This window comes from Macaca fascicularis, chromosome 13, assembly GCF_037993035.2.
Source record: "Macaca fascicularis isolate 582-1 chromosome 13, T2T-MFA8v1.1".
In the NCBI taxonomy this organism is placed as follows: domain Eukaryota; kingdom Metazoa; phylum Chordata; class Mammalia; order Primates; family Cercopithecidae; genus Macaca; species Macaca fascicularis.
In genome coordinates this window covers 110,802,144-110,820,107 of record NC_088387.1, presented here as the reverse complement: position 1 = coordinate 110,820,107, position 17,964 = coordinate 110,802,144, and the positions used below count along the sequence as shown (strand labels likewise).

Sequence of the window (17,964 nt, the reverse complement as noted above, 5' to 3'; positions counted from 1 at the left end):
TATGTGAATGGATAAACTTTGGTACAGCCAGACAACAGAATATTGTTTAGTAAAAACTAATAATCTAAAGGATCACGACAAGACATGGAGAAATCTTAAATGCATATTACTCAGTGAAAGATGACAATCTGAAAAGGTTGCATGTATGATTCCAATTACATGGCATTCTGCAAAAGGCAAAACTATGAAAACAGTAAAAAGAGTGACTACCAGAGACTTGGGGCTGGGAGATGAATAGGCACAGCACAGAGGATTTTTGGGGCAATGAAAATACTATTTATCATAGTATAATGATGGGCATATACCATTGTACACTTGGCCAAACCTACAGGATGTACACCATCATGAGCAAGCCCTAATGTAAACTATGACAATGGGTGATTATGATATGTCAATGTAAGCATCAGTTGTAACAAATGTACTCTAATGAGGGATGCTGACAATGGAAGTGCCTATGCACACGCTGGGGCAAGGGGTATATGGGACATCTCTATACCTTCCCTCTCTATGTTACTATGAATCTAAAACTGCTCTTAAAAAAACTAAAGTCTTTTTTTAAAAAAAGAAAAAAAAACAGGGCAACAGGGCATCTAGAACAAATAAAATATTACAAGTATGCTCCATCAATTTTTATCAATTTAGAAATTATATTAAAGCAGTCCCAAATTTCTTTACTACTTTAGGTCGTCTGATCACTAATTACTCTTGCCTGGTTACAATTCAAGGAAAATGGTTAATTCAGACAGTACTGTTAAGCAACTATTTCCTGTGTTCTTCACATTCAAGTACTATATTCTGGTTCAATTTCACTTCTATCTGGCCAATGATCTTTCCCATTGATGATTTCTGGATTTTGGCTCATCACCTAAAATCATCCTCATTATACTTCAGGTTTAACTCATTTGCAAAAGTATTCAACATGCCACCATTGCTCCCATACAAGTCATTAAAATGTTTAATAGGAGGCCGGGCGCGGTGGCTCACGCCTGTAATCCCAGCATTTTGGGAGACTGAGGTGGGCGGATCACCTGAGGTCAGGAGTTCAAGACCAGCCTGATCAACATGGAGAAACCCCGTTTCTACTGAAAATACAAAATTAGCCAGGCGTGGTGATGCATGCCTGTAATCCCAACTACTCGGAAGGCTGAGGCAGGAGAATTGCTTGAACCCGGGAGGAGGAGGCTGCGGTGAGCCAAGATCACGCCATTGCACTCCAGCCTGGGCAACAAGAGTGAAACTCCGTGTCAAAAAGAAAAAAATGTTTAATAGGAGAAGAAGGACCCTGAAACCTTTCTTGGAGGTCTCTGTCCCATGTACCATCCATGCTTTCACCAGCCTCCTTAGAATAAAACTAGTATATTAGTTATAAAGCTTGCCTACCCATACAATTATTACTGTGCTATTTCATCATATTATCCTCAAGTGTCAGACTTCTCCAAAAGAATAATATTCTTCTTATGGATATGTATTACATAAATTGCACTACCCTGATCTACAAGTCCAATAAACCTATCAAAGAAAGGCCCAGTGAGGTGTCTCATGCTTGTACTCCCTGCACTCTGGGAGGCCAAGCAGGTAGATCCCTTGAGTCCAGAAATTCAAGATCAGCCTCAGCAACATGGTGAAACCCCATCTCTACAAAAAATACAAAAAATGAGCCGGGTGTGGTGGCACACGCCTGTAGTCCCAGCTACTTGGAGGGCTGAGGTAGGAAGACTGCTTGAGCTCGAGAAGTCAAAGCTGCAGTGGGCCAAGATTGTGCCACTGCACTCCAGCCTCAGTGACAAAGCAAGACCCTGTCTCAAAAAAGAACAAAAACAAACAAAAAAAAACAAAGAAAGAAGCAATGAAAGAAAAAAAAAAGGTCTATCATGACTTGTTCTTAACAAAATCCATGCTGGCTTATAATGATCACTACTTTTCTCAGTGCTCCATCAAGAGGGGTAAATGCTGCAGCGTGAAGAAGAGAATTTGACTCTAATTTAACTATAAGGACAGTAATAGAGGAGTTTCAAATACTCAGGTGATGAAAACAGGAATATGAGATTAGGAAGAGTTCCTAAGCTAATAATATAAAGGTAATGGTTACTGTCAACATTCATAATATTTGCAATTGGTACCACTTTGGCCTGCGAAAATAAATTTCAGATTTAATTTCAGTTATTAAAATTTATCTGTTGGGTTTCTTATCTATCTAAATAAATCTCAGTTCCTTAAGCAGATGTTTTTAATCTGAACATTCTAAATAAAAATACAACAGTTCTGGTGGAATATTAACTGCTAGGCAGATCACATGTGAAGCTATACTGGCCTTATTTTCTACATTGTGTTTCAGAGCTGGAAGAGACCCAGAGTAGACAACAAAGGCTTCCTTTTATAGATGAGGACACTGACCAAGATCATGAAGCCACCTTCTGGCATGGGTGGGCATAGAAATTAGATCTACTCAGCTGCTATTGATAATGCATCACAAAACCATGATGTCATAAAGAACAATAAGAACAAAACAAATACTTTCTTACCAACTGCACTTCACCAAAAGCACCTCTTCCAATAACTTTTACAACATCATAGTCTTCTGCCTTCATCTGTAGACCTCTGATTTTTTTCACAATTTTCTCATCTACCATAAAAAGATCACCATACTTATATCAATCATATTTATAAATATTTTAAAATAATCAACATATTTATAAATATATTTTTGTTTCAAGAAAAGAGAGTTTTTAGCTAAACTTGCCAGTTTTTAAAGGCTGTTAGTTAAAAATCTAAGATATACGTTAACTTTAAAGAACCAAAACTCTCTATGGTTTATTAACACATATAAAGGAACACCACTGACTGCCAAACAGTAGCAGTTACAGCTATTCCGTTTCTGATACTGTTGCTTAGCAAGTTAGATGATAGCTGACACAGTGATGACCCAAGCAATCCTGGTGTGCACTCTGAATCATGGCAGAAAGTTGCCATGAAATTACTTGCAAGGCTAATCTTAGTAATGAATTTTGATGGCCTACTTCTCTGAAAAGTGGTAATCATACTGTATATATAGTAACTACAGATAAGATTGTTTAATTGGGAAAATACCTCAGTCTCTGCCAATTTCAAAGTAAAGAGCTTACTGTGATGATACAAAGTATATATTAATTGTTTTGAGAATTTCTTATTCTTGGAATTCAATTTCATTTACTTCTGCATTGCAACAGTAATACTGGCAAATATTAAGGGTTACCAAACACATATGGTAATAATAGTTATCACATTATTTATTATTAACTAGTCTGAAATGTCCACAATTACAGAAGCATAAAGCTTATTAATTCTCTGGGTAATATTAAGTCTTGGAATTGTAAATATTAATTTAAAACTTCTCTTTGAACTGCTATAAATAGCCTGTCCTAAAATAGCTAGTCTTAATAATGTATTTCAAAATTCAGAACTTTATCTGCTTTGCATATTGTAATTTGGTTCTGCAATTGCTTTAAAAATAAAAGTAACAATTTTTGAATAAATCAAATGGTAAGCAAAAGACAAGTTTAATAAATAAGTTGATTAAATCAATAAATTTACAGGCTAATAACCAATCTCTTATCAAAAGTACAGTTATAAGATCAAATAGGAAGTTTAAACATACTTACATCTATTTAAGAAATTATCTATGTTCTTGTTTTTTCTCAAAGCAGGAAAATCTAAATCAAGGACCAAGGAATTTAAGCCATCCTGTTAAGAAATAAAAAGAGGAAAATATAGTTTTTACAATTTCCAAGCATTCATTAAAAAAAGTCTTCTAATTTTATGTCATTTTCACCAGAAAAATGCCAACCCACTTTGATATGATAGTGTCCATTAGTTCCATATCCAACGGCTTTAACCGGTTTCCGAATCTCTGTCAGAGAATATTAGGACTGACCCTATCATGTTTTCCTGTGTTCTTTCAGCCAATAGAAAAATGTCATTTCAAAACATGTATCTATTATTATTTTTGCTAGTCAGATGTCTCCTTTTCTCTCTTCAAATGGCCAAATTTCATCAGGTTTTGACTTTAAGAAATACAGCTACACTAAGTTCCCTCTTACTAAACCTGCATTAATGTTGTGCCTAGTGCAGATTAAGAAGATAAAATCCAAAAATAAATGACACCATCCTTACCCTCTGGGAGTTCAGTCTCAAAACTAAATTTCCTCCAAAAACAACAACAAAAGGATGATGCATTGTCTGGATTTCTATTTTTTCTTTACGTTTCTGTATTTCCCATATTTTCTACAATGAACATGCATTAAATTTATAATAAAAAAAGAAAAAAAACTATATACATATAATGGTGGAGGTGAAAAAACTCACCAGAAAGTAACTAAGTCTCAAATTACTCAATGGAAATGCTTGTGAAGGTAGCAGGATTTCTAAAACACTATCACATACATTGTCTCAACGCCAAGTAACTCTGTGGAAGGTAGAGGAAACATCCTCAATTTAAAGATGAAGAAACAAATTAAGGCACAGAGAAATTACATTACTTTGATTTCCTCAGGGTCATGCTGTTAGGAAATGACAGCAGCAGCATACAACCTAAATCTTAGGCGGTCCAATAGATTTAACTCATCCTTCTAGTCTCAATGATCAGACTGACACGCTGCTAAAAGAAACAATGGGAGCCTGGGAGGGTAAACAGGGAAGCTAGAGGATTGCAGAAAACAAAACAACAATAAAAATAAACTTTTAGGGGACTTGGATAGGTGGAAAATACAGGGAAAATTACACACAAAATTTAGAAAGGTAATCCAGGTGGGTGTGACAGCACACACCTGTAATCCCAGCTACTCGGGAAGCTGAGGTGGGAGGATCATTTGAGCCCAGGAGTTTGAGACCAATATGGACAACACAGTGAGACCTTGTCTCTGAAAAACGTTTTTTCTTTAGAAAGGTAATCTACTAATTCTAGAATAACTGTATATACTATGCCTACCACTCGGTTATAGTTCATATTTTTAATTTTCATTCACTAAAAACTGTTAACACTTTATGAAAATATTATTTAGTAACAGAAAGGGACAAAGGTGTTAAAAGTAAACTATTAACATTTTTAATAACAAAACGATTTACATCCCACTGTTATCTAATACAGACACAAAGCCAATCTTAATTCTCTTCAACTAAAAGAAAAAAATACATTTTTAAAAATCCAACTTCCAGGTAAGCTGGGATTGTTAAATTCACACATTAAGACATACCCTCCCACACACATACACACAAACAACACACACACACACATACACTCCTCCAAAACAGTTGGACTACTTTTCAAGGATTCTAACACTTGAGCATATTAAGCTATTTTAAGTACCAAACCAATGTATCTTTATTAGTATAATTTTGATATTTCAATAAGTTAAAAATGTAAAATCTGAATCATTTATATTTTAGATGTATCTAGAATTATACTCTGTATTACAATTTCAAATCAAAGAAAAGTATATTCATTTGGAAAGCATTCTTCCATGCCTCCATTTACCTCGACGGGAAGAAAAATTTAAATTGACAAGGCAAAAGCTTCTATTGCAACAGTAAATCTTCCTTAGAGACTTTTCAAACAAATAGAATATTAACACTTCATACTGAAATAAAAGTAACTCTGCATTAAAATCTCCATTTACACATAAGACAAGAAAAGCCTTTCTTTTAAGCAACGCTACAACTTGACATTAATAAAAGAATGAAATCTTTGCTTCCCCCCATCTTCCCCAAAAGTTCTCTCCGAGCAATGGGATTATGTGAAGGTTAAATAATCTGGAAAGTTTATAAATATTTTCCCATAATATTCCCCAGTTGTGTAGAGTCAGAGAGCTTTTTCAGCATTTTGAACATATTTGCTCAACTCAACCATCTTGTTTTTAAAACCATTTTTAAAAGACCAAACACTATCACTATTAGGCACTATTAATTTATTTTTATGTAGCACCAATTTTTAATGATACTATGATACTTTAATGTAGGTTGATAATATATACATTTATAAGCTTACATTCTTACTTGAGGCCTTTATAATTTTTACAATCAAAATTTATTCTATTTAGTATCACCTTTTAAGAAAAAAATTTTGAATTGTTTTCAGATACTAGTGTTTTATGTATATGAAATTAATACTGAGATCCAATCACTGGGCAACCTGAGTTAGCTCAGGACTTGATTGAAAGCCTATGTCTGTGAACTTTCTTGTTGTGCAGTTTCAAATAAACCTTCGTAAGTTTTTTTTTTAAGTGTCAGTGATTTCAACTGTGATTATTTTCAAGTGACACTAAACCAGACACAGTTGCATATCCCTGTAATCCCAGCTACTCGAGAGGCTGAAGTGGGAGGACTGCTTGAGCCCAGGAGTTCAAGAGCAGCCTGGGCAACATAGCAAGACCCCATCTCATTTTTTAAAAAATGATACTGAGATAAAGAATCTCAGTATACTAAGATAAAGATAAAGATTTTTTAAAACTGAGATAAAGAAATGTTAAAAAGAAATACAAATAAATTCAGGAAAAGACTACAACCAAAATTTTACAGCAATGAAGAAAACTATCTGCCTGTTTCCAACTGTATAGAAATGACAGAGAACATTTGAAAATGATAGCCCCACTGAGACTAAACAAAACACTACCACCAATAACAAAATATTCAAAGACCAGAAAGAAAAATGCCAAGCAATGGGTATGACCTAAAAGTCACAGAGGTCTATTGGATTTCAGATCAGAAAGCAGCAAGATCAGTGACTGATAATTAAAAGGGCCTAAATGAGGAGAGGAATTAAAACCAGACTGATTACTAGAAAACCAGTACCCGGGGTGAAAATCCCTGCTCCTAAAATAAGACACTGGAGGGAAAAACAACATCTTATTGCCCAAGTTTCATATGAATCTGCATAACCAGATAGGTCAGACACAGCTTTCAATCAAGCCTTGGACTATGCCCACAGGTAGCCCAGTTACATCTCTAAGGTTACCAGTTGAGAAATGTGAATTAGCTCCAATGCAAAAACTAACTTAGGTTGTCTATATGCAAAAAGCATGAGGGAAGGGCAGGGAGAAAAATGTGTTATCCTACCATATTTTTGGAAAAAAAAATGTATAAGTCAACACCCAGTTTCCCCTACTATAATTATTATGGGGGGCGGGGGAATATATATATACATAAAATGGTCTATTTTTCTAACTTTTCCTGAACACAGAGTCCTTTTATACTTCAATTGTCAAGAAATGAAGCATTGAACTTGATTTCACTTTTACTATACACTGCTTCTTAGTAGCTTGTTGTTGGCCAGGTGCAGTGGCTCACGCCTGTAATCCCAGCACTTTGGGAGGCCAAGGTGGGCAGATCACCTGAGGCCAGGAGTTCGAGACCATCCTGGCTAACATAGTGAAATCCTGTCTCTAACAAAAATACAAAAATTAGCCAGGCATGGTGGCACAAGTCTGAGATCCCAGCTACTCAAGAGGCTGAGGCAGGAGAATCGCTTGAACCCAGGGGGCGGAGGTTGCAGTGAGCAGAGATCGCACCACTGCACTCCAGCCTAAGCGACAGAGCAAGACTCCATCTCAAAAAAAAAAAAAAAAAAAAAAAAAAAAAAAAAAAACCTCAATGTTGTTAAAAATGCTTCAAAAAATAAAAATAAAAAGAGATTGGAAATACTTTACCAACCTGGAAAGTCTAAATTGATAAGCAAAATGATGGAGATACCCTCTTAGGAATTCCAATTGCTAAATGAGGCACAAATTATCCTTTAGCTGAAAATTTTATACATTTGTGAGTTGTGAGCACATGCATAGTATTTAAAGCTATAAAACTGGATAAGATCACCAGAGGAGTGATTATAGATAAACAGAAAGAATCAAGGACAGAGTCCTGGGATACATCAATATTAAGAGACAAGGGAGAAGAGGAGACTAGAAAGGAACAACCATTTTTTTGAGGAGGGAAATCAAGACCATCATGGCATCTCAGAAGCCAGATGAAGAGTGCAGGAAGAAGGAGAGAATGATAGACAAATGATAAGACTAATGATAGTTAATCTGACTGGTAAGTCAACCTAATTGAGGACTGTGAATTTAGCAACTCAGAGGTTAGCAGTAACTTTTCTAAGGGCTATTTGGATTACAAGTTTACTACTACCAAATCACTGTTCACCACTTTCTTAGTACTACTATTTTAAATACTGTATTAAAAAAAAAAAAAACTCCACATTCATAGACTGTAAATAATACCTAGCATTCAGCATGACCATAAATTATGTATCTTATTCTTTACAGCCTACTTACCAAAAACTTTATACAGGTTAATACAGTTGTATTAACCAAGGGACCTTTCTTAATTACTTTGCACCATGCATTGTGCAAAGCGCTATACATGCACTTAACATTTTATTCCTCACAGCATATAAGTTAATACTAGTGTCATATCTACATTAGTAGGCACAGAAACTGAAGCTTAAAGAGGTTAAACAATGTGCCCAAGCCAAAATAGCTTATATGTAACAGAATTAAAATTTTATGATGCTCTTATAAACAATATTGAACTTAAAGTAAATAAGATAATAAACTTAATAAGCTAGTAAAGTTATTCCTCTAAAAGAATACTAAAGAACAAACATGTTTTAAAGTCAAGACAACCAAAGAAACAGTTGGTTACAGAGCATAGGAAGCATGTTTCTGTGTATCTGCTGTACAGATTAGTGACCAGGAAATGTTATTTAAATGAATTTGTAACGCATTTCCTCTGTTTGCTATTTCAACTCCAAACACAAATACGTAACTAAAATAGTTGATATGGTTTGGATTTTTGTGTCCCTGCCCAAATCTCATGTCAAATTGTAATCCCCAGTGTTGGAGGAGGGGCTTGGTGGGAGGTGATTGGATCACAGGGGCAGACTTTTCCCTGTTTTCATGATAGTGAGGGAGTACTCATGAGATCCGGTTTAAAAGTGTGTAGCACCTCCCCCTTCTCCCTCTATGCCTGCTTCCCTTTGCTTTCTGTCATAAGTTTCCTGAGGCCTCTCCAGTCATGCTTCCTGTACAGCCTAGTGAACTGTGAGTCAATTAAACCTCTTTTCTTTATAAATTACCCAGTCTCAGGATAATGAGCCAACAAATACACAGATATGTTTTATAAAGAGATAATAAAGTAAAGGAAATCTAGAAGTTAAGAAACCTGGGTTATACCATCACGGTTCTGCCATTTAGTGGTAACTTAATTGAGGACTGAGAATTTAGCAACTCAGAGGTTAGCAGTAACTTTGAGGAGAGAAACTATAATACAGGAAAAGATAAAATTGTGTGACCCTACACAAGTAATTTCACCTAATTTTTAGGGCACTCATTTGTATAAAAGAGCTCATCGCCTATAAAATCATTATGGTAAGCAGTTCTTTAAAAATTGGCTATTTAAATAGTTAAAGCAAGGCCTGGCATAAGGAAAGACACTTTCCTAGGGCAAAGGCAGGAGCAATAAGAATGTTTTTATGACTTTTCCTTGAGCCTGAGGCTCCAACATGGCTCAGCATGGCAAGACAGGACCAGTATTATTAATTTTTTCCTTTTTGCCTCACATGCCAATATGGCTTGGCAGAGTACTCTTCCTGATTTTGCCTTTCTTCAAAATTTTGAGTTTGATATTCTGTTCATAATGTCTTTGCATTAATTTTTAAAATACTACATTAAAATATCTTGATTACTGTGGTTTTTTAGGGTTCTCCCTTAAATTTTGTTCCAAGTGCCTGAATGGCTTCACTCTAACCTCAGCCCTGGTCCTAAAAAGAGAATGAAACTTTAGAATGAGAGAGGCATTAACGATAGCATATTTTGATTTTAAAAGAATGTGCGGGCCGGGCACGAAGGCTCACCCCTGTAATCCCAGCACTTTGGGAGGCCGAGGCAGGTGGATCAAGAGGTGAGGAGATCCAGACCATCCTGGCTAACACGGTGAAACTCCGTCTCTATTAAAAACACAAAAAATTAGTCAGGTGTGGTCGCAGGCACCTGCAGTCCCAGCTACTTGGAAGGCTGAGGCAGGAGCATGGCATGAACCCGGGAGGTGGAGCTTGCAGTGAGCCAAGATCGCACCACTGCATCTGGCCTGGGTGACAGAGTGAGACTCCCATATTTAAAAAAAAAAAAAAAAGAAGAAAGTATGTGCAAAAAATAACATTATTGATTTGATCAAAGTTTTAGAATTAAATGTAAAGTTGGTAATTGTTCTAATGGTGATAGTGCTGCTGCGCTGATAATAAAGCAGCTGCTATTTGCAGAGTACTTGGATAGACATGATGCCAAACACTTTGTATAACATCTCCTTATTTAATTTTCCTAGCAGACTGTGGAATTATAATGGTATTAATTATATGGTGGAATTATATGGTGTTAATTATATGGTCTTAATATCACCATATTTTTTAGCTGAGGAAATTTGGCTTGGAGAACTTAAACCATTTCCCAGAACGGCACAGCTAAGAAACAGTAGGGTTGGTATTGGGCCCAATGCTGCTTTCAGCAATTACTAGTATTTTTAAAATTAAATTCTAATTTTTTTCTTCTAAAATATTAAGTTGACGGTAAGATATGAATCAAATTACATTCATAATGTAATACATTGTTTTATTATTTTATTTATGTAATACATAAGGTAATACATTGTTTAGAAACACATGAATAAAATTAAGATCAAATTATACTTACATCACTATTTTTTTTTGAGATGGAGCCTTGCTGTTGCCCAGGCTGGAGTGCAGTGGCATGATGTCAGCTCACCGCAACCTCCACCTCCACCTCCTCCTCTACCTCAAGTGATTCTTGTGCCTCAGCCTCCAGAGGAGCTGGGACTACAGGCGCACACCATTATGCCCAGCTACTTTTTTGTATTTTTAGTAGAGACGGGGTTTCATCATGCTGCCCAGGTTGGTTTCGAACTCCTGAACTCAGGTGATCCACCAGCCTCGGCCTCCCAAAGTGCTAGGGTTACAGGTGTGAGCCACTGTGCCCAGCCTGTATTACCAGATTTCTTATGGTTTATAAGTCAACAATTTTATCTCTTCTTCTATTAAAAAAAGTTTTTCTCCTCAAAAATTACATACAGTGTTACCTGAAACTCCCTATAAAACAGAAAACAGGCAATTTAAACACCTCTCTATTATAAAATATTAGAAAAAGTAATGCATCATTGGTCTGAATCCTATTCTTAATTTAATACTGGTATTCAACTGAGAAACTACTGGCCAGATAAAATTAGAGTTGTTATTCTGGTTGTAGGCAAGTTAGACTTTTTAAAAAGTATTTTCCATATTTGTAACTTGTACAGTTAAATATCATACATAGACTTTAGGGCAAAAAAAAAAAAAATCTCATCCAGGATATAACACATACATACAAGAAAAATACCCCCAAAAGGCCTGCTGGTTTTATGTTTTATTAATTTTCCTATTTGGTGCTCATGGTACACAGAATAATTATATGGCTTCAATATTTTGATATTCATAATATCGTTCAGCAGCAGTACTCTAAATACACTGGTGGCAGCATCTGTTTATATAGTGCTCCATTACAGACACTCCAGGGAAGACCAGACTATCTTAAGAGAAGGCCTGGCACGGTGGCTCACGCCTGTAATCCCAACAATTTGGGAGGCCGAGGTGGGTGGATCACCTGGGGTCAGGAGTTTGACACCTGCCTGGCCAACATAGTGAAACCCCATCTCTACTAAAAATACAAAGATTAGCCAGGCGTGGTGGCACACGCCTGTAATCCCAGCTACTTGGAAGGCCGAGGCAGGACAATCACTTGAACCCAAGAGGCGGAGCTTGCAGTGAGCCAAGATCAGAATGCTGGAGATGACAATGGCCAACTAAATTACAAAGCAACATTTGTCTGTAATATATTTGTGGATATACAGTTAAGTTGATAGATATCTAAGCCACTCTGAATATACAGCTATTCCAGTATTTTTTAAATTTTGAAAAGATACAACAAACAGACAAAGTTCTGTTTATTAGAAAGTAAAACAATTTGGTCATATTCACATTTAATGACAAGCAACAGTCTTCCAAGCCTGTTTCTAGTCAATTGTCAGATAAACAGAACCTTCTTTTTCATTTTATTACAAGAAGTTTGTCTATATGGTTTCCACTCCTAAGAACCCAAATATAGAAAATCATTTTTCTACAATTGTGAAGTTAAATTTCTGCTTCATCTCCAAACAATATCAATCACTCAATAAATGTTAGCTATTATTACCACTATTTTCAATATCACCTAAATACACACTATGCATTTAACGACTATGTAATTTAGGATATGGAGAGCTAGAAGGTTTTTTAACTTTAACGTCTAAACCTATTAGCACATTTTTTATACTAACAGAACCAAAAACAGTTCCATCACTAACGTAATGTGTTCCATGAAGAAAATTATTTTACTCCTTTAAACCTCATTTTTGACATCTATGCAATACAACATCTAAGTCTCAGGGCTAGTGTGACAACTAGTGAAAGATTGTGATACCAAATGAAACAAAGGTTAGGTACTAGTCACTTCAACTCCTTTTGTTATGAGTGTACTTATGTTTTAATCAATTTTAAAAGCTCTTTCACTCCCAAGTAATTTTCAATCTTAAGTTTACACAGCTTAACATTTTATTTAAGCCAGTTAAAATCTGGGAAAGATTAGATATAACACAAAAGTGCTTAGAGCAACATTATTTATAATAGCAAGAAACTCAAAGCAACCTAAAAATCTGGAACAGAAAAACTAAGTAAATTTTACTAAAGCTTGTTAAAGCTATATTAAGCAATCATTAAAAATAATGGTTACAAACACTAGGTAGGAATTAGTATTTTTAAAAAATTAATGTTTAAAAAGTGCAGAATAAAAATTAAATGTATGATAATTCTACTTAAGGGGAATACGTATATGAAATTTTTGAATGGAAAGCAACAAATACAATAACTATCATACCATGATGAAATTATATGGTTTTATTCGTTTCTTAAATTTCTGGTGGTGAAATTTTGTATTAAATAACTTATAATAAAATATAGCAAATCTAAGTAAACAAGATCTGAGGTATTACAGAAGACAGTCTTAATACATTTAGATTTTTTTAAAAAATTACTCATTTATTATCTATAGCTCCATATCTCTACTGAAACAGATGCTATTTTAAATCCCAATGCATTTCACTATTCGCTGCCTCCTACAAGTCATATGTTGTGTTTTTTCTTTCTCTCTTCTCTGAACTGGGATCTTGACAGGGATTAATAGATTAATTTGAGAAAAACTAACTTTTTTTCCCCATCCAAGAACAACGTAGGTCTCTCCGTCTATTTAAAATTTCTATTTCTTTCAGCAAAGTGATAATCACATCTATTCTAAATACATCTTGTTAAGCCTACTGCTAAGTATTTTACCTTTTTGTGGCTGTTACCACATTGTATTAGGTCGGCCATGTGGAGGACACAGAGCTCTCTGAGTACCTTTATGAACAAAATTTTTTCAAGTTTCTGAGAGAAATGTTCGAAATACCCCATTTCTTTCTAATTAATGATGTTTAAACATACATTAGGTAATTAAAAGCAAATGTAATTTCCCTAAAACTGTTAAAAACTTGTATACAAAAACAAAAACTTCATGAAAAACATAGGTGGGGTGGTGATTAGAAGGTCAGGATGAGGTGACATTCTGGAAAATTCTGTTTCTTGACCTGGCTGCTGATTACATATGGGTTCTCAGATTGTAAAATTTTATCAAGCTGTATACATACTATACACATACTTTTCTGTGAGGGTATATATAGACATATATTTACAAAGAATGTTTTGGATGCATTGGATAATAATGAACTTATTGACCAGATAAAAATAGCACAAGCGGTCTGGAACAGTGGCCTGTAATCCCAACACTTTGGGATGCCATGGCAGGCAGATTACCTGAGGTCAGGAGTTCGAGACCAGCCTGACCAATATGGTGAGACCCTGTCTCTACTAAAAATACAAAAATTAGTCGGGCATGGTGGTGCTAGCCTATAGTCCCAGCTACTTGTGAGGCTGAGGCAGGAGCATCACTTGAGCCTGGGAGGCAGATGTTGCAGTGAGCCAAGATCATGCCATTGCACTCCAGCCTGAGCAACAGAGTGAGACTCCATCTCAAAAAAAAAAAAAAAGAAAAAAACAAAACAAAACAACAACGGGCAAATGAACTTTAAAACCTGTTTGCCATCATTGTGCTTAGACATTTTCACATACCTTTTCTAATGTATTGTATCTCCTCAATCAGGGAGGACATATGAGTAAGAAACCCATCCTCAAGTCTGCTACATTTCAATGAGAGTTTTTTATTACAGAGACTTATCCTCCAAACACTTTTAAAGCTTATTTGTGTTCAAAGTGCTGGGAGGGAGCAGGTTATGAGAAGTCACACAACCTTATACTTTGGATCCCATCTTCCATGTAATGGAAAACATGTTTCTTATAACCCTTAAAAACAAGTCAGCAATTTTGAGTGAGAAGAGGAGAGCTGCCCTGCTGGAGAATCTGAGATGGAGTTAAGGAATTTCAAACACAAAACTATCTTTCCCTATTGTCAGAATTTGATATATCACTATAGTTATTATAAATATGTTTTAAAACTACAGAGATTTTAAAATCTCATTTTATATTCCACATTAAAAAATCACTGGAGGCCAGATGCGGCGGCTCACACCTGTAATCCCAGCACTTTGGGAGGCCCAGGTGGGCAGATCATGAAGTCAGGAGTTCAAGGTCAGCCTGAGCAACATGGCTAAACCCCGTCTCTACTAAAAATATATATATATAAATTAGCCAGGTGCGGTGGCACACACCTGTAATCCCAGCTACTCAGGAGGCTGAGGCAGGAGCAACGCCTGAACCCAGGAGGTAGAGGTTGCAGTGAGTCGAGATTGCACCACTGCACTCCAGCCTGAGTGACAGAGCAAGACTCCATCTCAAAAAAAAAAAAAATCATCACTGGAAATATCCGAACATCAAATCATTATACCCACAGACATAATCTTCAATTTTCCAGTCAAATATTAATCAAATCTAAACAATGAACTTTTTAAAGCACAACCAAGTACTTTTATAAACCAAGTTCCCATGAAAAATCAAAGGGCAAAAATGTGTGCCCACAGATCACGTTAGGAAATTAACATTCACTGAGTGCACACTATGTGCAAAAGAAAGTCACTTTCTCATTCAATTCTCATAAAAGTCCCACTAGAAAAAAAAATGGGAGAAGTGCTTTGAGGCAGAGTGACTTAGGGATACAGCAGAGGCAGAAGCTGCAACGAGGAGCAGGTCTTTCTGCTATTCATACAACTACCACTAAGAACTATGAAAGAACACAGCAAGAAGAAAATAGTTGTTGATGGTTGTTTCAAAGTACGCACTCTTCTCTTTTCTTCTTCTAACTACATTTGTAACTATGCAGAATGAGTAGTCAACCTAATTTTCATGGAAAAGTAAACATGTTCTTCTCAACAGAAACCAGACAAGCAAGGCACAACTCATCCTTACCCAGCAGGCAACAATTCTCTCATACCTCTCAGGAAACTTTTTTAAGTGAACACTTACAAAATCAGAAAACATTTTAATAACCTTTTAAATATCTGTCCTGTCTCTTTTGTCCCCTGTATGTGCCCTCCCCTACAAATAATGATGAGCAAGTCATGGAAAAGGAGTCTAATTCACAGTTTCTGGGGTCTATTTCATATTTTGGTAGCCTATAAATTCTCATTTGTCACAGGAAAGGTCCCACTGATAAAACAATTTGATAACTGATAGGTAAATCTACAGTTTCTAAAGGCTAATTACTAACTAGACCATTTCCTCCATAACTGCATATTGCTTCTTCATTTCTGGCAATAACACCACCTTAGGTAGGAATAATAATTTATCAATCAATTTTGATACACATTAGCAACTATGGTTTTTTGGGGGTTTTTCTGAGACGGAGTTTCGCTCTTGTTGCCCAGGCTAGAGTGCAACGGCGTGATCTCAGCTCACTGCAATCTCTGCCTTCCCCGGTTCAGGAGATTCTCCTGCCTCAGCTCCCAACTAGCTGGGATTACAGGCACCCGCCACCACGCCTGGCTTATTTTTGCACTTTTAGTAGAGATGGGTTTTCACCATGTTGACTAGGCTGGTCTTGAACTCCAGACCTCAGGTGATCCACCTGCCTCGGCCTCCCAAAGTGCTGAGATTACAGGCACGAGCCACCGCACCTGGCCAGCAACTGTGGTTTAAAAGAAATACAAAATTACTCAAAGACACTGAACCTAAATTGCCACAAATAGCCATAATTTTTCTTACACTCAAAATAGAAAAGGCAACAAAGTCAACAAATATCTAGACTTTATTCTTTGAATCATCTTGTAGGCTTAATAACCCTATTTCTACAAAATAGTACACTGTGATCGAGTACCCTTATTTCCAAGTATCCACCAGATACCCAAAGGACCCAAGAAGACTCCTAAGTTGAGTGGACCTATGCAACGAGAGTGTAAAATGATCTACTAAGGTGCAAAAAAAAAAGAAGTTGTATCACTGATGAGCAGAATTAGAAAGTGAGTATTGTGATTTAGTAACTACAGCCACTAACGTATTATGCTTCTTCTATTTGTATCTATACCTCCTTGTGAAATTTCAGGAGGAAACAAAAACCTATGATGGTTCTCAAAACCTGGTAGCAAAATAAACTGAACTTAGAATCCAATCTTCAAATCACTGCAACAACATTAAGCCAAAATTGTAAAAAGCAATAAAGCATATGTCATTTAGGGGGGAAAGAAAAAGTTTGTAGCATTAATAAAGTAGTATTTATAAAAATCTTATGTTTATAAAATTATACTTTAAAAACTCCTATTTTATGTATATCTTGTAATTTACGTATTTTAATACTATAGTCCATGTACACAAATTATAAATAAAATATATTTGGAGATATTCTCAAGATTTTTTCGATGATGGGATACAAGATTAAAACTTTGGAGGTCATAAATTCCTGAAAGGTAAGGAATTTTTTTATCTTCCTTGAAAGTAAAAACTTATTTTCTATATTCCAAGCATAGTACATATACTCAAAAAACTGTTGTGTAAATAGCCAGCATCTTGGTATCAACATAACCAAAACTAAATCAGGCATCTTCTCATTCAAATCTTACCTCCTCTGCTGGGCACGGTGGCTCACGCCTATAATCCCAGCACTGTGGGAGGCCGAGGCGGGCGGATCACCTGATGTCAGGGGTTTGAGACCAGCCTGGCCTACATGGTGAAACCTCATCTCTACTAAAACTACAAAAAATTAGCCAAGCGAGGTGGCAGGCCCCTGTAATTTCAGCTACTTGGGAGGCTGAGGGAGGAGAATTGCTTGAACCTGGGAGGTGGAGCTTGCAGTGGGCCAAAATCGCGCCATTGCACTCCAGCCTGGGCAACAAGAGTGAAACTCCGTCTCAAAAAAAAAAAAAAAATCTTACCTACTCTACATCTAATAACCAATGCCATTCTATGTAACTCAGGTTCAGAATTCCTTTCCCTTGTCCCTTACTTCAAGTCATTCCCTCTGTACTGCTGATACTTCCTCTAAGGTCTCACAGTTGGCTCCCTTCTCCACTTCATTCTCTATTATGGTTTCAGATTCTCACTATTTCCTATTCATACATTTTATGCTCTTCTTAATATTCAAATTTGTATGTGTGGGGGGGTGTTTTTGTTGTTGTTGTTGTTGTTTTCTTTTGAGACAGAGTCTTACTCTGTCGCCCAGGCTGGAGTGCAGTGGTACGGTCTGGCTCATTGCAACCTCCGCCTCCCGGATTCAAGTGATTCTCTTCCCTCACCCTCCCAAGTAGCTGGGATTACAGGCACCCTTAACATTATTCCATACCTTCCAAATGCCTAGAAAATCAAGTCTCAACTAGCATTTGGAA

At 36.2% G+C, this 17,964-nt stretch overlaps 1 protein-coding gene across 1 annotated transcript in view; it reads right to left on the bottom strand.

The window, feature by feature from the left end:
- The window catches only part of ROCK2 (Rho associated coiled-coil containing protein kinase 2), a 159,295-nt gene that overhangs the window by 101,129 nt on the left and 40,202 nt on the right, over positions 1-17,964 (bottom strand). The window contains exons 2-3 of the mRNA XM_005576550.5: positions 3,639-3,720; positions 2,523-2,623 (exon numbers count right to left, since the gene is read on the bottom strand). Of these exons, the coding sequence (XP_005576607.1) occupies positions 2,523-2,623; positions 3,639-3,720 (183 nt within the window). The remainder of the gene's footprint in view (positions 1-2,522; positions 2,624-3,638; positions 3,721-17,964) is intronic.